The sequence below is a fragment of the Triturus cristatus genome, chromosome 2_1 (genome assembly GCF_964204655.1).
Source record: "Triturus cristatus chromosome 2_1, aTriCri1.1, whole genome shotgun sequence".
NCBI classification, from domain to species: domain Eukaryota; kingdom Metazoa; phylum Chordata; class Amphibia; order Caudata; family Salamandridae; genus Triturus; species Triturus cristatus.
The window spans coordinates 683,289,644-683,310,042 of record NC_140581.1 but is presented as its reverse complement, the minus strand read 5'-3'; the positions used below and the strand labels follow the sequence as shown (position 1 = coordinate 683,310,042).

Below are 20,399 nucleotides of genomic sequence, written 5' to 3'. Positions count from 1 at the left end.
TACAGCCGCAGTTTGAACCGATGGATGTCTGGATCAAAGGAGACTTCAAAGTATAGTTGTGTGCTGTCAGTGTATCGCAGAATTTAGATCCCACTATCTTTGAGTAGTATCCTAAGAGGCCTCTTGTAGAAGTTGAAGATGACCAAGGAAATGGAACTGGTGAGTTTCCACAGGTGATGAGGATCTCTTGGTCCCAGGAGCTGTTCGGGTGCATGTACTGGTGTTGATTAGGTAGGTAGGAGACCCACTGAAGAACATTGCCAGTGAATCCCATTCAAGACGTCAGGGATTAGATGAGGGTGGAATGATCAGTGTTGGAATGGGTAAACACAAATGTCTTACTTTACTCCATTGCTTTTTATTATGGCCCATTGACTGATGGAGAGTGGGACAAATACTGAAGCTATATTTTAAACTTTCAAAGAACCCTTTTCCTGACTAAGAGCTACATATTCTAAGGTAGAAAGAGGACCTTAACTGTATTTTTCCTAGACCATTTCTCAAGATCTCCTTTCTCATTTTTAAGGAATTTAACAGGGTCATCCCACCTCCTTTTGATGACTGTCTTTGACACTCTGAAGATCTTCACTGCCACCATCTGAACTTCCTATTTTTGGGTGTTTAACCAGGTCTTTAAATATTGTTTTCACTATCTGCAGAACTTCATGCTGATAGTTCAGGGAAGAAACGAGTGACCACCTGCAGGTGTTGTCTGTTCATCCCATTAACTGTGCCAAACAAGGACTTCAGGTTGTTTTGCACTATTCAGATCACGTTCTCTGTTTTTTTTCTGTCAAAGACTTCTGTTCCCAGAGCAGGTCATTCAAATATTTGATAATGGCCTTCTCTCCCTACCTTAGATAATGTAAATCGTTGGAGGCATCAGAGATAGTCTTTTTCTGGGTGCATAGGAATTTTGGTCAGTTGAGGCTTAAACTCTCTTCCCTCTTACCCTTTTGTTTGAGATTTTCATAAACGTTTGCTGCTAAGTGCTGTACCATAAAACTGTTTCCACTTAAACGGCTGTCTGAGAGGTTTGTTATGTTCAAGTGACTCCCTGAGTCTGACTATGTTGCACTTTTTTCTCTATTTTACTCTTATGTTTGAATTGTGTTAGGAAGTGGAACTAAATAGGAGTATCTCCTGGACCTTAATACTGCAAGCCCCTGTGGTGTTGACCTAATAGGAGCCTGCTTTGGTCATATGTGGTTCCTTTCTTTCTCATTTTCCTACTGTTTACTACTCCCAGCCCAAACAGTGTTTTGCACACCACCAGATAAGCCACCGGCTTCTTTGTTGAGTTCATGATCTCTCCCTGCATTCCTCATGATCGGTAACAGCTCTGCTCTATCGTGGTTACTCATTGGTCAGTTAGAGGCCTGCACAGAGTTCTGCCACCAGCATTGTTGTTATTACTCCATTGGAAGTCATTTTTTCACAGATGACTCACTAGTCATCCCCAGTTGGGAGTCCCTGAACCTCACCATTGCTTCATTTCGATGCTAATTTGGGCAGCAGCAATTTTCAAGAGCCATTCCACTGTATAGTGTTTCAGAAATAAGGGCCTGATGTAGAGTTTGGCCAACGGACTACTCTGTCACAAACATGACGGATATCACGTCTGCCTTAATACAAGTGCCATAGGACATATTGCTCTTGTAATAAGGTGGACGAGACATCCATTGCTTCAAATGGAGTAACCAGTTCGCCAAACTCTAAATCAGGCCCTCACTCGAACCCTCCTTTTGTACTCAGCTGGAAATACACAAGGAAGTGATGCCCACGCCTTATCGCTACTGTTGATGTTATTAGTAAACCTAACCCTTCTTCAGCCTCGGCAATGCATTGTGCAGGTTGTTTGTTGAAATGGATTCTCTGTACATCTAAAAACATATGTTTAGATCCATCGGTGTATACTTTCCACTCAATCATGATTTTAAAATGTTCAGGGAATTCCAACCACTGTAGCAGCATGTTATAGTTAATGTGGGGGCGTAAGGCTGGAGAGAAACTCCATTCCAAAATTACGCAAGAAAATTTGGAGGGGAGTGGGTATTTTTACGTAGGAATTGTATTTCTTTTTGAACAAATAGTTTGTCAATGATGATAGTAATTTTATTTTTTTTAATTGCCCTCTTTGGACCTTGGGTCAGAGCCTCTTCTCCCTTTTGCGGCTTCTATAATCATATTACAGAAGAGATGCTCTTGAAATAATATGTGCACTGTGGCTGCATTAAGGGAAAGGGCCAGGTTATACAAATATTCCTACGCATTAGAAACATGGATTCTTTGGAATTTATCATAAAACTGTAGATGAAAACCGCAAAGACCTCAAGGCAACAATAGTGTAAAATTTGTGCCATGACTTTCTGTAAATCTAAGCTTTGCAAGAGAAATGTGCTAAAACTAGGCTCCTTTGACAAGATTCTTCTGCAAGCGAACCTCACATCACTGATTTTAGTAAAGGGTTATGACTTAATGATCTACATTAGAAGGATTTTTAAAAAATGTTTTTTTTTTATAGGAACCAGAAGTATGTGTTCTTTCTTCCCGTAAAGCGTGGCTGCAGTGACAATGAACAAGCAGTTGTTAGACAGCCTGATGAGGGCATGTTATTGTGAAAAGACAATCTACGTGTTGAGCTGTTTCCTATTTCTCGTTGTAATGCAACAGCTTATTAAATGAAGGATACAAGTTTTTTATGAGTTGGGATAAGATATGCATTGTATATATGATGCTTTTTTGCTACACTGTTTCTCAGATTCCATTTCTGCCCTGTGCTCTTCATGATGAGTTCCTAATAAATTGAGAAGTTCTCCTGAGTTTTACTCTGTCCCACTGTCTTTCCAGGTACACTCTCTGGAGCGAGGGAAAGCTGGGAATACGATTCCGGAGTCCGAGATCTCCAAAGCCCTGACTTCCAGAGTCATTCCACTCTGCAGAAGCTCTTGGAGTGTGGCGGAGGTACGGTGGCCCAGCAGGCAGCCCTTCAAAGACTCCTGACACAGGCCTCCAGTCTCACCAACTCCACGGGAGGCAGCCATTTCGAGCTCGCCAACACTGTAAGTATTATGTTCTGCTGTAATTGTAACAGCCTATTTTATTTTTCTTCTCTGTGAGCAATTAAATGTAAATCTTTGAGCAATGGCCCCAGGAGAGCCATTACGCTGCTGTAATGTTGACAATCAGTACATCCATAAACGAGGACAACAGAGCCAGCCTCTTCATTAGAAAGGAGTCTTTGGTGGTGTCCTCGGGGAGTCTTGCAGAAAACTTTAATTTGTTGGAATCTAATTAACAAAGCACGGCTCGTTCGGGGAAGCCACTCCGGAAGTATTTCTGTGGGGAGGGCACTTGTGATGGAAATAAAGCACTCTGTCTTCCAAATGTTGGTTTGTGACATTATGCTTTAGCTCACTTTTTCTATGCACAATGTTTCAGTGTGCTTTACAGTAAGTTTTGGTGGTTTCAGAATATTTCACAAGTTGCAGAAATGGTGCAAAATATATGGTATTAAATCTTGCAGCAGTGTTCAGAGAGTGATTAATCAATTAATGAATGGCAGGGGTGGAGTAGTGGAGGCTGCAACCTGCAGGGTAGTCCTGTGAGGGAGTCATCAGCGAAACCCCTTCCAGCAGCTAAGGTCTTTGTCAATGGTGTTTCCTAGAATAAAGAATCACAATGTGTTTTCTACTTTTTGAGGAAACTGATTTTTTTGGGGCAAAACAGGTTGTTGGGATCAAAGAAACCATAATGCAAGTACTCGTCTTGTAAATAGGGTATCGTTGGGTTGAAAACCGCTTGCCAGTTTATTTTATTTTTTATTTTTTGGTATTTATAGAGCGCAACACTCATCCCGTGGGATATCACGGCGCTTTATACCAAAGAAGCTGCTGCTGACGTGTGCTGAGACAATTAGGAGTTGGGGAAGAGGTGGGTTTTTAAATTCTTTCGAAACTGGAGATAGTTTGTGGTATGTCTCAGGTCAGTAGGGAGTTCATTCCACCTTTTTGCTGCTAGGTAGGAAAAAGAGCGACCACCTGTTCTGACTTTGAAAATACGTTTCGTTTTAGCCAGAGCTGAATGACAGGAGCGTAGGTTCCTATTGGGTATATAAAATTCAATTTTCCCATGAAGAATTGTGGGGCCAGTCTTGTGTGGGGCCCTATGGGCATGGCTAAGTAGTTTAAAAGCAGCCCTCTGACGCATCGGGAGCCAATGAAGTTTTTTTAAGCATTCCAATGCCGGGTCTCGATTACCTTTATTGCAGATAAGTTTAGCCGCCAAATTTTGCAAAACCTGTAGGCGGGAGAATAGATGTTCGTTCATCCCTACAAATAGTGCATTGCCGTAATCCAGGCGACTGACCAATAGAGCCTGTGTAACTGAACGTCTGCAATCTAGGGGTATCCAAGGAAATATCCTTGCAAGAAGTTTTAGTATGGCAAAGCCCTTGCCAAAAAGGGATCGGACATGGTCCTTCATGGACAAAGCATCGTCCATGATAATTCCTAGGTTTCTGGCATGTTGTTTTGGGGTAGGGGCCAGTCCCAGTGAAGGTGGCCACCATGTGTCATCCCACATACGTTTGGCGCCACCGAACAGGAGAATCTCTGTTTTGCCTGCATTTAGCTTTAAGCAATGGTCATGCATCCATCGTGCCATTTCCGAGAGACAGTCGTGTAACTTAGCTTTGCATACCTCTGGTCCCTCATCCATAGTCACCATCAGCTGCGTATCATCCGCATAAGAGCAGATACCAATACCCCACTTCCTACCAATGTCCGCGAGGGATGATATATAGACATTAAAAAGGGTGGGGCTCAGTGAGGCGCCCTGGGGAACCCCGCAGCAGATGGAATTGGGCCTTGAATGGAACTGACCTATATGTACTGCCTGGGTACGGTTGCTCAGGAAAGAGTGTATCCAATTCAACGCCGTAGATTGGACTCCTTTACTCTGAAGTATGTTCAGCATACCGGCCTACTCTAACCGAATGTGCTCTTATTGAGCAGCTGAGCGGCTATTTTAGGGGCTGCTGTCGCTGGCGCTGAACGCTCTTTTAATTGTTTGTTATTGTCTTTGTTCATGCAGCCGGGCTCTGGGCTTTTGAATATCTTTGCTGCCGGACCCGGTTCATTCACTGATTGTGTCTGATTGTGTCTGTATTTTAAAGTGTGGCTAGGACGCTCTATCCCCAGTCTCACAAACCCTCATACTCGCACTTAAAACATTTCTATCACTCACCTGCTGCTTGAGCAGGATCCCTCCCCGTTCCTCTGCTGTTTGGGAGACATCTTGAGAAGGGCGTGTAGGCGCAGTGCAGGCGCCATATTGGTAGGGGCGACAACCTTATGGGGGGTTCACATATAAAAACGAACAGCACGCAAGTGCGCAGCGCGCGCGCGTAGCGGGCGAGCCGCTGGCGTGCCGGAGGCACGCCAGAGGCAAGCCCGTCTGCGCCCGTACGCGCCTCGGACACACAGAGGACGACTTTAGACGTAACTACTGGCGGTAAGGTTTGCCGCAGGTACTCGAGACATCAGCTCTTAGAGATAGGGGGCAGGATGGGCTTTGCTGCTCCCAGTCAGGTTAAGTCAGCCATGCGTTTCTCCAGTCTGGGAGGAAGGGCAGGCAACAGACGCCCGAGGGAGCAGAGTACCTTTAACTGCGCGTTGTTGAACTGTAGATCCCTGGTTAAGCATCATACAGAAATTGCATTATTAATAGAAGACCTGTCACTGGATGTGCTTTTCCTTACAGAAACCTGGGTAAGGGCAGACACAGTAGTGGAGGTCGGCTCCGCGTGCCCTGAGGGTTTTAAGTTCTTACACAAACCCAGGCAAAGGGGCAAGGGGGGAGGGGTGGGACTAATTTACAGGGAGGAACTTTGTCTTAACCTGCTACAAACTGATGAGCTAGCGGGTATTGAGGCTATGGCCTTCTCGCTACACAGTAGCAGAGGGAGTTTATTTACAGGCCTGCTCTGTTATCGCCCTCCAGGGTTGTTGACTCCATTGCAACCCCTTCTGAATGCCATTACTAACCTGGCACTCACACACTCCAAAATGGTGGTTCTTGGTGACTTCAACTGGTGGGAGAATACTAGCACAAAGAGCCAGCTGCGTGACTTGACGTCTACTTGCAGCGGCCTTGGACTTCACCAATTAGTCACCTCTCCCACTCATCAAAGAGGCCACATTTTGGATTTTCTATTTGTCAGCAAGGCAGAGGCCGAACTTATAAATGTTCTGCCATTAATCTGGACAGATCACTATTGTATCCAGTTCAATCTACTGCTAAAAACCACTCGCACTCAAACAGAGGCTGCGGCACTGTATAGAGAAGGTAGAAACTGGATCAAACTGGTCAAGACGGGCTCTCTGCTTTCCCCTCCTATAGCCAGCCTCTTTCAGGCCTCTAGTTCTGTGGAAGAAAATTACAACGTCTACCACAAATTCATCACCAAAGAGCTGGACCTCCTAATTCCTAAAAAAAAGATAAGAGTTAGGAGTAGGCCATCCGCTCCTTGGTATGATGAAGACCTGCGACTGCTAAGACAGCACTGTAGGCAGGCAGAAAGAAAATGGAGGAAGGGATTCCTTGCCAGGGATAAGATGGTGCTGAGATCCGTACAGAGCAGGTACAAGCAGCTCATTACGGAACGTAAGGCCAGCTTCTACACTAGCTCTATAGTGCATGCCCCTAACGGGGCGCGGGAATTGTTCAGAATCGTGAAATCTCTATCGGCTCCTAGCTGCCTTGAAAATAAAGTCGTTCCATCAAAAGGTTATGCGATGAGATAGCCACCTATTTTAAGAACAAGGTGACTAAGATAACCGATCTCTTTAGGGATATGGACAAAGCGGTTGAGGGCCTTGATGATGAGACGGCTTCTGAGAGTCCGGACAGGTCTTGCTCTTTGATCTCTTTTCCATCCTTCACGGAAGTATCGTTCGTCACAACAGCAAACAGCATTTCATCCGGTTCTCCTCTCGATCCTCTGCCCCAGAGGGCGTGGAAGTTATTCGGCCATCCGACTTTTCCCTGGTTGTGCCAAATCTGTAATCAATCGCTGGAAGAGGGCATGGTCCCGGACAGCTGGAAACAGGCCGTTGTCTCCCCCCTCATTAAAAAACCTACTCTTGACCCTACTGCCCCTGCTAGCTTTCGGCCCATCTCGCTCCTCCCGTTTCCTATTAAAATCTTGGAGAAGGTGGTGAGTGGGTCCCTCTCGAACTATCTAGAGGTTAATCATCTGCTGGACAGGGACCTGTTTGGTTTCCGCCCCTGCCACGGTACCGAGTCAGCATTAGTTACCATGCTGGACACGATGCGTACGCGGGCTGATACCGGGAGCACCTCTGTCTTGGTGCTCCTGGAATTATCAGCCGCGTTCGATACCGTGAGCCATAGAATCTTGCTGGGACGGCTGATGGAGATTGGAGTGGGCGGCCAGGCCTTACGGTGGCTCCGCTCCTATCTAGTGGGGAGACACCAAAGGGTGTCCATGGGTTCCTTCACCTCAGAAAATACCCCTGTGGACTTTGGAGTCCCACAGGGCTCCAGCATCAGCCCCATCCTATTCAATATATACCTACAACCGCTATTTTCTATCATCAAGGCGTTCGGGGTGGAGCTGATTAACTATGCAGATGACACACAACTGGCTTTCTCCCTGGAAGGTGACAAGGCGGTTTCTCTGGAGCGGTTCCAAAGCTGCATGAGACAGACTACGGACTGGCTACAGAGGAACTGCCTGCAATTCAACGGAGATAAAACCGAGCTGCTGTACTTCGCGCCAACTAAACGGACTCAACATCTACCAGTGGACTTCAGGCTCGCCCCGGACGCGGCCCCACTGGTTCCAGCTGGCACAGTACGGAATCTCGGGGTGCTATTCGATGAAAATCTCCAGTTGGACTCACAGACAAACAAAACATCTAGTACCTGTTATGGACTACTGCGTCTTTTACGTCGGATTCTTCCGTTGCTGCCTGTTGACTCCCGCAGTACGATCGTTAGGAGTACAATACTTAGCAGATTGGACTACTGTAACTCGCTGTACCTTGGAGCCCCCCAATACATCATACAGGGGCTACAGAGAGTACAGTCAGCCGCTGCTAAGCTGGCACTGGGCCGCAGGTTCGACTCTTCCTCCACTCAGGCACTTAGGGACCTTCATTGGCTGCCTGTTAGAGAGAGGGTCCTCTTCAAGTCCCTTTGCCTGGTTCATAAGGCGTTTCATGGAACAGGACCAGTCCCACTTCAAGAGAGATTCTTAAGGTACTCCCCCGCAAGGCAGTTGCGGTCATCCAATGCCAGCTTGCTGGCCCAGCCCAGGTTCAAACGGGCAAGATTGGGGGGGAGGGCCTTCAGTGTGGTCGGAGCCCGAAGCTGGAATGAACTTCCATCTGAACTCAGACAGTTGCAATCACTTATGGAATTCAGGAGGAGCCTCAAGACCTGGCTCTTCCCAGCAGCATGATGCCCCCTACTCTACCCCCCTCAGCACTAAAACATCTCGTTTGGTTGAAAGCGCTTGGATACCCGAAGGGTCACAGTGCGCTATATAAGTACTCATACAATACAATACAATACAGCAGGCACTTATGTGATACCGTGTCAAACGCCGCTGACAGATCCAGCAGTATCAGAGCTACCGCTCCACCTTGATCGGTGGAGGATCTGACACTGTCCGATACTGCCAGCAGCGTTGTCTCTGTGCTGTTATTGGCTCTAAAGCCAGTCTGGGAACTGTCTAGAAGAGAATTACTTTCTAGATATCTAGTCAGCTGTACATTGACCAATTTCTCTAGAGCCTTAGAAAGATAAGGAAGCTGAGAAATCGGTCTATAGTTCTCAGGATTGAGAATATCAGAACCAGCTTTTTTAAAAAGGGGAGTCACAGAGGCGTGCTTCCAGACATCAGGAAAGGTAGCGGTGGTTAGTGACTTGTTAAAGAGTCGAGTGATCAGGGGGAAAAGCGTAGATGCAATTTCTGCGAACACAAAGTGAGGACAAGGGTCCGAAGGTGATCCTTATTTGATTGTATTTAGGACTGCCAGAACCTCATCTTCTAAAAATGGTTCAAAGTTGGTTAGGCGGGGTGTATTTCCTGTATCTGGTAGGGTCATGGATGTTTCTGGTGACGTCGCGATTTTAGATAAGTTATCTGAATTATTATGAGTAGATTGGGGAATGAAAGAGGAGTATATTTTCTTAATTTTATCAGAAAAGAAGATACTGATACGCTCACAGACCTCAATCGAGGGAGTGAGTGTTTGTGAAGTGCTAGATGGTTTACTGAGCTCCTTCACAATCCTGAACAGCTCTTTTGCTGAGTTGCTGTTTTCTTGGATACGCTGGGTAAAGTAACCCTTTTTTGAGTTTTTAATGGCAAGAATGTACTGATTTCGTTTGTGAACATAGGTTAATCTCGTTTTGCTGTCTTTGGATTGTCTCCATAAGTGTTCAGCTTTTTTGCATTCCTTTTTAAGGTTTTTTAGATGAGGGGTATACCATTTCTCTGTTGGAGATTTTTTTCTGGATTCCCGCATCGGGGCTAGTTTATCTAATGTTTGTAGTATTCCAGCGTCCAATAGGGCAATGTCGTCGTAAACAGAGGAAACCTCCGATGGTTTGATATTAACCACTTGAAAGTGTTCCTCAAAGCTGGATTTATTAATTAGCCTCCAAGCTCGTTTAGAAATATAAGAAACAGCTTTAGATTTTAAAGGTTTACCAAGAAGTCCCAATGTAAAGGAGACGAGGGAATGATCTGACCAGGATAGAGGCTGGATATCTTTTATGCTGGTGGATTCAATATTAGTGAATAATAGGTCTAAAGTATGACCGGCTGTATGAGTAGGGCCCACTACCCACTGCTTGAGATTAAGACTTCCCATGTCGTATTCAAGCTGGGAAGCGACCGGAGAGTCCGTATTTTCAAAATGAATGTTAAAATCGCCAATGATTAAATAGTTTTTATGTATCAGACAGAGTGGCAGTAGTTGATTCAGTAATTTGGCGCCGAGGCCAGCTTGTTGTCCGGGAGGATTGTATATAACTGCGCCAGCTAAGATGGTGAGACCCTCGTAAAGTACTTTAAAGGTAAGGTCTGATGTTCACTGTGGGCAGTTGTAGGTTCCACTAGGCATGTTAGTTGTTCTCTGAATATCACAGCGACCCCTCCTCCTCTTTTACCAAGTCTATCTTGCGAGATGACTTTGTAGTTAGGGGGGAGGGCGTTTGCTAAATCTGGGGCATTGTTCTCGGATAGCCAAGTTTCCGTGATGAAAACTAGATCCGGAGTCTTTGATATAAGTAGGTCCCAGATGTCCAGGGCATGCTTGGGTAAAGATCTGGCATTGAAATACAGACAGTTCGGAGTCATATGGTTTTTATCACGGGTTGTATGGTTTCCAAATAGAGTTTGACCCATGCTGGACCAGCGACAAGTGAGGCAGGAAAACGGTCTGTATGATAGTCCTGGCCCCAGTTTGGTACACAGATGTGTTTTTATGCCCTTGTTACTACTGTGTAAGGCTAACAGGTCGCTGTGAGAATAGCGAATGTGTGTGGACGGTTTTTGATCAGGACCGGCAGGGGGTATAGCCCCTGGTCCCGGTCGGTCGCGGGCGGGCGCAGACGGGCTTGCCTTTGGCGCGCCGGTGGCGCGCCCACTGCGCACGTCCGCTGCGCGTCCGGCCCATGCACATATTTTATAAGTGGAGAGGAAGAGAGGGTGTGACCTCGTGGCGGTGGGCGTTGCCTCACTGTCTGCGTGATTGGCGGCACGGGGATGGTTGCACCCGCAGCAGCGTTCCAGTCAGCTGTGCGGCGTGAGCGGCAACTCGGTTTCAGAGGGGAGTGCTCAGGGTAAGAATATACACAAATAAAAGCAGTTTGCAGCAAAATAAGTTCTTTAAAATTAACGCGCGAGGCTCCCGGCTTCCGCCTCAGGAGCTTTCTTTGATAATGGCGCGCTTGAGTTATAGCGCGGTTTAAATGCCAGGAACGAGGGCGTGTCCTCGTGGCGGTGGGCGTTGCCTCACTGTCCGCGTGATTGGCGGCACGGGGATGGTTGCACCCGCAGCAGCGTTCCAGTCAGCTGTGCGGCGTGAGCGGCAACTCGGTTTCAGTGGGGAGTGCTCAGGGTGAGAATATACACAAATAAAAGCAGTTTGCAGCAAAATAAGTTCTTTAAAATTAACGCGCAAGGCTCCCGGCTTCCGCCTCAGGAGCTATCTTTGATAATGGCGCGCTTGAGTTCTAGCGCGGTTTAAATGCCAGGAACGAGGGCGTGTCCTCGTGGCGGTGGGCGTTGCCTCACTGTCCGCGTGATTGGCGGCACGGGGATGGTTGCACCCGCAGCAGCGTTCCAGTCAGCTGTGCGGCGTGAGCGGCAACTCGGTTTCAGAGGGGAGTGCTGAGGGTAAGAATATACACAAATAAAAGCAGTTTGCAGCAAAATAAGTTCTTTAAAATTAAAGTTCTTTCGAGATTGTTTCACAGTACCATTTTAGGGCACTTTCAAGTGCAAATTGAAGCCTCAAAGTTATGTCATTCTCACCTCTCTTCATAAAGACTCCCTGACCAGGATATTTTTTTACTTACTAGGAACATTGGTTTAGATAAAAATAATGTGGATATTGTTTTTAACAAAAACCAACAGTTCTTGCTTTGGCTGTGTGTGTATCTGAACTCATCCAAATACAGCTTCCATTGGTTAAAACCTGAGAATACTTTAAAAGGCCGATGCTGTTGTACAATCAAAAGAAAATACCATGCCAGCACCAGGCCTGACCCATTACTCACTTATATAAGGACTCTTTCTATGTTCTCCCTTCGCAATGCTGAGACGTGATCTGCCAGATCATATGAACCTCCTGTCTTTCATACTTGTTGGAGGATCTCAGGTGTTCTGAACCCCAGCTTTCATGAGGGGCGATGTCTAGAGACTGTAGTTTCTGCTTTTGCCATGTCACTGCTTTTACCTTTTCTGCTGCTTTGTGCCCCCTATTCATCCGTGTGGGCACTGCTGGATCATCGCTACTCCGTCCCTGCAGGGAATGCTGAAGTCTGGTTCTGAACTAGAATATGTCCATTCAGTGATGTTAGAAGACCTCGCAGAGATAAAAGGGAAATGTAGTGTCAGACTGCAAGCAGTGTAGGTGATAGCTTGCAGACACTGCAGACCCTTTTCAGTAAAGCCTTTGCCTCCTGTTATGATGCATACCTGAGTTATATCACCAATGGACGTGAATAGGTCTGGGATGCTGAGAAGGGAGTGATTTCCTTAAAGGACGAATGTCCTCACCCAAAGGTCTCCAGTCACCATGAATATTATGCATTTTTAGTAACTACAACAGCAGTGGCGGTAATTACGTCATCAGATGCCCATGTGGTCTTAGATATGTAGGCATGACAACACGCAAATTAAAGGCATGTATTCTGGAGCACCGTAGCAATATTAGATGCAAACGTTCCACAACCAAACCCACTTCTCATTTTCTAATTGCGGACCATTATGAGAATGATATTAATCGCACACACGTTCATTGAAGCCCCCTTGACCACATAGTGGCTAGTGTTTCTACAGCTCAAAAGCTCCCTTTTTTTTTTCAGGGTTGCAGCTCACATTGGAGGAGTTTTCTATCCTTATCAGGAGGGGCTCGTTGAAGAAACATGCCACCTCTTGGTGGGTGAGGACTTTAATGAAATCACTGCCTCAGGTGATATCACCTGATATTTTGCCTTCTTTTCTACTCCGTACATTCCCTGGGCACCCTTTGTACATGTTATTTGAAGAGGATGATATGCCCTGGTTGCACACCTTCCCTCCTTACCCCCATAGTTGTCATATATTTCTTCAGTGTAGTGCAGCAATATTCACCCCGAGGAAGCAATGTTTTCTAGCTGGTATAATTATATACTTTACTGAAGGACACGAAAACTTAAGACATAACATTGAATTGGCTGATAAGAGAGATTTAGTGTGTTTATCTACAAACATTGCATTATTTTGTTCATTGTACACTGTAAACTTTCAAGAATAAAATGCTATTACCCATAAAAAAAATCTCATCAGCAAAGTGACCGTGAGGTCTAAGGAAGGTAATTTCCCAGTTGGAATCCTATTTTGCAAGTGACTTGTTTTATGTTCTTTCATTCAGGAGACTAGACTATGAAATAACGTACTCAACTATTTATATTGCTTTTTTAGGTCAAAATAAATATGAAGGCAGGTTTATCTTATTTTTAGATATTGTCTTTTAGAGTATTTGAAAGAGAGCGGCATTGTATTGCACTATATTTTAGAATTTATGTAGCCCTTCCTACCCATCACAATGCCAAAAAGTGCTTCGAACCCCATCAATGATTATTCAATATATTTGTTTATTTTTAACTAGAAAATGGAGTGGATGTCCAAGCACCTTTTATGAGTCACCTTGCTCCCAGCTAACAGATTTAAACTGTGGTGGTACCTGAAAATGCATACCTTTGATTTAAAATCTGTGAGCAGTCCACGAAAAAACTGTGTATTGACCTTATCAATCAAAGCATTACTTCCGGCAGTATTAACCAAAATCCTTTAAAAATATTTAAAAGTTGTCATTGTAAACCTCTTGCCTTACTTTGTAATTCTAAAAAAAATGTCATTTTCTACCACTGCTAGTGAATAACTTACGATTGGTGTGGGAACTCTGTAATGGTGAATTTATTAATTGATTCAAATCATTGTTTGTTTTGAATGTTTTGTTAAATTGGGTATCTGTATTTCGAACACTATAAATGTTTTGTTCTTCAGGGCATTTTTGGTATGTGCAACTTCTGCATCAGTTGGTCTGCAGTTTTGGCATACCTTTCGTATCTATGCCAATTAATGGAGATGGCATTCAGGTTCTTGAACAGATAATGCCTTGATTAGGAAGAATTTTAAGTGGAGGGGTGTGAATTATCATAAATGAATAATGAAATTTAAAATACTGTTGCTAGTTCCACCAGCAGGGTGCAAGCCATCAGAACTCTGTATAAAACATTATACTTTCAGCTACTCATGTTCTTGTTGTACACCAGATATAACCATCAGGAGTATTTTAGACTCATCCACATTAATGGATTTCGAAATCACTGCCATTGTTGCTCTGTCCATCTTGCGCATTAAACTGCTGCCTCACCTTCAATAGACACTCGCAGAACTGTGATAGTAGCATCTGTTATTGGTTAAAAACACAGATCACTGCAATTCTCTTTTGGTGGATGGCATGGGGAAAACAATACTGTAATCTCATGTGCTGCAGAATAGTACTACGGTTATCACCTAGCACCTATAATCGAACAGTGAAAGCTAACATTGGGTTCCCATACCTTTGAATCCTTCATGAAGCTTTCTTTTATTCCACATTCTTTATCAAAAGTGTGCTAAATACAATATAGCCATAGCCTATTGACAGGCAACTTTCAAGAGAGTTTGAGCTATCACACCAGTCAACCAGCTGAATGTTGATCAGCTTATTTTACAGTGTTCATGCGAGAGGGGGAGAGAAGAGAGCTATGTCCCTTGTTTCTTTCTCCTGATACTCAGTCCATAAAACTTTATTTAGTGTCGCTCCAGGAGACCCCATGAATAGATTAAACGTGCAGTTTTCAGATGGATATCTTCAATCAATCAACAACAAGTTGTTACCACTGTTGAGTCAAAAGCAGACGTTGCATCCTTTCAGATGGCCTCCAAGTAGAAGGCAGTACATATAATGGCCCATCATGATCTGATGATCGTGTGAGTCCAAAAAACCCAATTCTATTCAACTTTATTCCACTTTTACATTATGTCCTTTCTGGATGCCCATTAAGAGGTTTCAGCACTATGTGTGTCTGAGATGATAATGATGGCCTACACAATAAAAAAGCAGATGGTTTCTAAGGACTTATACTCCCTTAAAATGAGCCCCTTCTACATAGCCAGGTATGTGTACATGCTTCAAGCCCTTCAACAACTCAGTACCCCACCAATTGACTAGCCAGTGATCTGAAGATTCATCACACTGTGGATTACAATGTAGAACGTTTATTTAGTTTTTGATGGGAATATTGAGTGTTTGCAAATGTCATTTGTCTTTTATCATAGGGATCAAGTTCAAAAATGTGTTCTTTTGAGGTGTACTTCCTAAATAATTGTGAGGCTGGCTCCTTGCTTAGTTTGTGTGGTGCAAAACAAAGCAGCCGGGAAAAGGAGACCACTAGGTCTTGCCTTTGCTGTTGCTTCTGTAACCTTTGGAAACTAAACTGTGAATAATAGAACCTAAAATGTACTGAAGCCCCCCCACTATTAAGCTTATTGTCAGATGCACCACAACAGCATCAAGTGAAGGGACCTATCGTACTTGCCTAGGCCTAGAATCCAATGCATAGTTTTAGGTGTACAGTTGCTGGTATTATACATATTCCCCTTATTTTAGGTGGAGCTAGTAACCCAGTTATTTTGCAGTATTATAGTAGTTGGACTAGACCAAAGCATACTTTGTATGATAATGTTTGCCTGGATCACAAACCTTCTAACCATTACTCACACTGAGTCATTCATTTGCAGTGTAGCGGCATTCTCTTTCAGTTGTAATAATTTCCCTCTGACATCCCCTAACAGAGTGTGCATAGTCCACTTTAAGTACTGTATAACATATTCTTCTGCTACCAGATTCAGGGTGCTTATCTTTTTCTGAACTGCAGGGCTTATTGGAGGATGACAACATGGGCTCGTGTTTACCACAAGCTACCATAACTTTGAAAGTACCTGGTACACTTATGTAACTAAGCCTGACTCGTGCCTTTTTTCTGCCTCTATTCTAGGTTGAAATTGCTTGATAATGACAGTAGCCCAGTGGAAAATAGAATACTATTGGAGGAACTGACCAGTAAAGCAGCCTCCCACATGTACCACGCACTCATCAACAATAAACCAATACCTTTAAAAAACTTAGGGTCAAATGGGAATTTGACTTCGGCCACCTCAAAGATGTTGACTTGGTGGCCACCCTAATGCGCCTTAGAGAGCTGGCCATAAAGACAAGACTGAGGTGGATTCATCTTACAGTGTTACATATAGGGCACATTACGATGTCAGGCGGAAAGCGTCTGGCCGACAGTCGGAATCTCCTTGACCGCGTCAGAGCCCTTCCGACAGATTCGGTCGGTTTACAGTCCGACAGCCCGATTACGATGTTCGTGGTCAGAACGTGAACCAGCCAGTCATCCCGACTCGATTCCGACCGACTGGTGGAGTATTCCTGTCAGTCGGAACCGCACCGGAACCCTCTAGGGACAGTGTTTCCACCGTCGGGATTATGATGTCGGTTTCCAACAGACATCGAAAGGCTGTCGGAAAGTGAGTTTGGGGGCTCCTGGCAGGGCCCACTAGCCCCGCGGAATACTGTTGGTGGTCGAGGGGGTACCTTAGGTACCCCCCTGTAAAACCCTGCACTGTGTGGCAGGCACCATGGGGTGCCTGTGACAGGGTACTGGGTTTTACACACACATATCATTTCCCCATAGGAGCCTGTGTTGTGGTCGGTTCTCGGGTGTAACACGAGCTCTCATAGGGAAACAATGGGACTCCGACCGAACAGTGTTCGGTCGCATCATAATCCAGCGGTCGGAACCGCTGACTGCAAGTCGGTGAGTCCTGAATCCAAGATGGAGTCCGGCGGAGGTTTTCCGCAAAACATCGTAATAAGCCTCATAGTGTACTATCATAGGAGTAAGCTGTACAAGATGGGCAGAGCTCAATCCCCTACATGCGGAAAGTGCAGTGTTGCAGTAGAATCCTTTTTCCACACAATATGAGCGTATGCTAAAATACAAGAATATTGCAGGAAGACAACAGCTAAATTGTCGGCGGTACTAAAGGTCCCCATATTGAATAGTCCCGAAATTGCTCTATTAGGTATTCCATGTGACGTTGACTTGCCAAGAGCGAAGATGCTATTCAGCACATTGGGGTTTGTGCTGGTGACACAAGACATTGCAAAAACATGGGGCTCACTGACAGCTTCCACTAAGGCAATGTGGCTTACAGGCATGTATGGAAGCTGAAAGAGTGGTCGACGGGACGAGGGGCTGTCCCAGGATCTTCAGAAAGGTGCAGGCAAATGGAGGGAATTCTGTAGGCTCAAATGGGAGAGTCAGGCGAATCCTGGAATTGACCATCTACCACAGGAACAGCACTCCAGCAATGATGGGAAAAGGGGGCTGGAGGTGCAGAAAGAATGAACGATGTTAATCATGATCCTGAGAAAAGTGTTGAGGACACCCAGAGACTTTACGTGCAGACCTAGGAACAATGTGGGTTTCTGTGCTTGGTCGCTGTGTTGCTCGTACTAACTTGTTGTATCTTTGGCACAGTGCACTGTTTGATGTTTTGTGAAATCATCAAAATTAAAAAAAGATTTATTTTAAAAATATTCCTTGATAAAAACCACAGAGCAAGCGTATGGTTTAATTTTGACTTCATAAGAGAGAGGGTGCACACATTACCATATGATTCTTTTGCAAAAATGTTGTTGTGACATGTTAAATTCTTCTTGGTTTGAAGTGTGATATTTTAGGGGAGTAGGCATGGTCTAGGAGTGCCTAATGTAAGAAAACAAATAATGAGCACTGATGCCACTTAGCATGCTTCTGAATGACTATTAAATAGTAAATTTGAACCTATGCTTAGGAAAGCATTTTAGGACACAAACATGCCTTCAAGCATCTCAAAATAGTCTAAACAGGTTCTATGGTGGCTTGACTTGAGTGGTGATGTTTCATTTTTGCTGGTGGAGTCTGTGAGGTGTTTGAATCTTGAATTTAGAAAGATAGGAAGTTGGAAATGGTAGTGAGAAATCAAGAATATTTCTGGCTTAAAAAACAGGCTGGTGAGTATTTAATGTAATAATTAATCATTGTCTCATGCAATTTTTTTATGGAGCTTAGCTGATGAAGGACATAGTTGTAAACAAGTAGCCAGGCTGAAACCTGTATGTAAAGACTGGTTATGTAAAGACTGGTTAGAGACAAAAGAAAATGACCCTTTCTTAATGTCTTTGCTTCTAGCAATAAGGAGCTGTGGAGAATAATAACACTGTATTTAATTTGTGCGGGTTGTTGTAGGAAGTGGGCACCAGCACTCATTGCGGGGTCAAAGATGTATTTACCCTGAGCAAGAGTGTGAAAGGCAGAAAAGAGACAGAAGAAGAAAGAGAACGATAGTAAAACAATGACAGAGCTAGAAAGATGTAAAAAGAACCCGCAAGAGTAGGCAAAAGAGACAGGAAGTGTAAGGCGATTGTAGAAAATTAAATGAGGTGCAATAAGTACTAGGCAGCCTTGGTACTTGGCAATCCTGCTGCTCGTCAGCGCTGAAGGACTCCTAGGAAAAACATGTTTGTGTATTTATTTATTTAGTTGTGTATTTATTTATATTGCAAATGAAGCAGCGAGAGTAAAGACATGGTCCTTTAATTTAAAAGTTATTAAATAGTTATAAAAAACTTATTGTGGACACTTGATCAAGTAGAAAACATTCCTTCTCAGCTTGGCCATAATGCCCTTTACTCTGAGTGCCTCAGCCGTTTATCTATAGGCGTGAAGTTCTTTGAAGGCAGAAAGTGAATTGTAACTCAACGAATGTAATTTAATACAATCATAGAATGCCTCCTGTGTGTACAGTACATCTCTGCCTTCTGGACTAGCAAACCCAAACCCATGGAAAGATGATTTAAATTCTAATTGAATTTGAAAAGTCTCTCCCTGCTCGTATTCGTGTATGAGCCGAGGAGTATAAACCAGGTCTTCTTCAATTACTACTGTTATTAAATTGTGGAAACATGATATTTTATTTTAAGACATGGAAACTATTTTAGCATAAAAGAAAGGCGTCATCCAGATTATTAGGTGGTTGACCTTTCACGAGTGCAGTATAGTTCCTTTAACGTAACAGACATAAGACGCCGAACCAAAAACGAACCTTTGCTGACGTCTGTTCAATGGCAGGCAGTAAGCTGAGTAACATTTAGTTAGTTATCCATTAACATCGTTTTGGCTACTAGTACTTCACCAGCCCTACCCCTACATTCCGACAGGAAAATCCTGTGAAATGTGCGAGTGAAAAATGGCCCAATATTCAAGAAAAACCTGTGCAGTTGGGAGTGGAAGTACTAATTCCTGAGGTAATTCCCAATTTCCCTGGGCTAAACCCTGGATATCGGTGGTACCGATAATACCAGGAAGTACGGAGCACTATATTTATTGATCTGGTTAGGAACATTTCTCCCGATTTTTTTTTATTTTCAGAAATCTCTTTATTAATTTTTGTACAACCGGGTGGAAAGTGGTCACCCTTCCTTAACAATCATAGAAAAACTTGAGGCGTTTTTTTTACTTTTTTTCGCACATTTCATGAATTTTGAATCACTTGCCGAGGCACTGACCTTGGTATATCCAGTTCATTCTAGAGAACAGACATCCCAGTGACCCCCATCATAGAGTGTTGACAGCCCGGCTCAGATACCATCTGGGTTCGGCCTGCATCCCTGACCTCCTCTCTCCCTCAGGATATGTCCTCCCTGGCCTGTCTCCAGGGACCCCACACCTTGTCAAATTTCTTAAGATATCGATGCGCCTTTTATACCATTTTTACGAAGGTCATGCACCAGTCTACATTGGCCTCCCAACTCCTCTCCTTCGAGACCTCGCTACTCCCCCACATTCTGATGACATCCCACAATTAGGACTGTGTTGCAAAAGAGGGGGGGGTGTATCTGTCTAGAGACTGGTCGCTCCATATGTCCAGGCAGTGCTTAATTTGTAAAATATGAAGTCCAGGTGCTCAAATGTTTGTCGGAGGCCACATCCACTATGCTTGGCTTCGCCCACTTCCTCCACTGGCTCCACCCACTTAGTCTATTTACCCACCTACATCTTCAACTGGCACTGCTGAAAGTCAGATGTAATACCCAATATGAATTTCAGCAAGGGAGCTTTCGACTGTGAAGAAAATAAGTGAATAACATCTGTGCCTAGACAATTCACCTCATATAGTGTTATAATATGACTGGCTTCATTTATAGAACCATAAAACATGATAACTTGTCTTTAGAGTGCTGATAACTTGTCTTTATAGTGTCACTGCATTGTCTGAAATCTGGAGGAAGTAACATAACAAGAGAGATGTCATCCGACACACACACACATACTTCTCACAAAATAGATGAGGGATTAAACAACAGACTGTATTGAGACCTCTTTTTCTTGACAAAATCAGATGAAATATAGAAAAGACAGCCAGCTGTGTAGTGACAACCCCACTATGGCAGCTAACAAGTGGAGAACCTATCAGTTGCATTATAATACTGCAA

At 44.2% G+C, this 20,399-nt stretch overlaps 1 protein-coding gene across 2 annotated transcripts in view; it reads left to right on the top strand.

Annotated features, from left to right (window-relative positions):
• MCC (MCC regulator of Wnt signaling pathway) overlaps positions 1–20,399 on the top strand; it is a 1,374,593-nt gene that overhangs the window by 314,336 nt on the left and 1,039,858 nt on the right. For both annotated transcript variants that reach the window (XM_085632616.1, XM_085632617.1), the window contains exon 3: positions 2,851–3,062. In XM_085632616.1, coding sequence (XP_085488742.1) covers positions 2,851–3,062 — 212 coding nt within the window. The remainder of the gene's footprint in view (positions 1–2,850; positions 3,063–20,399) is intronic.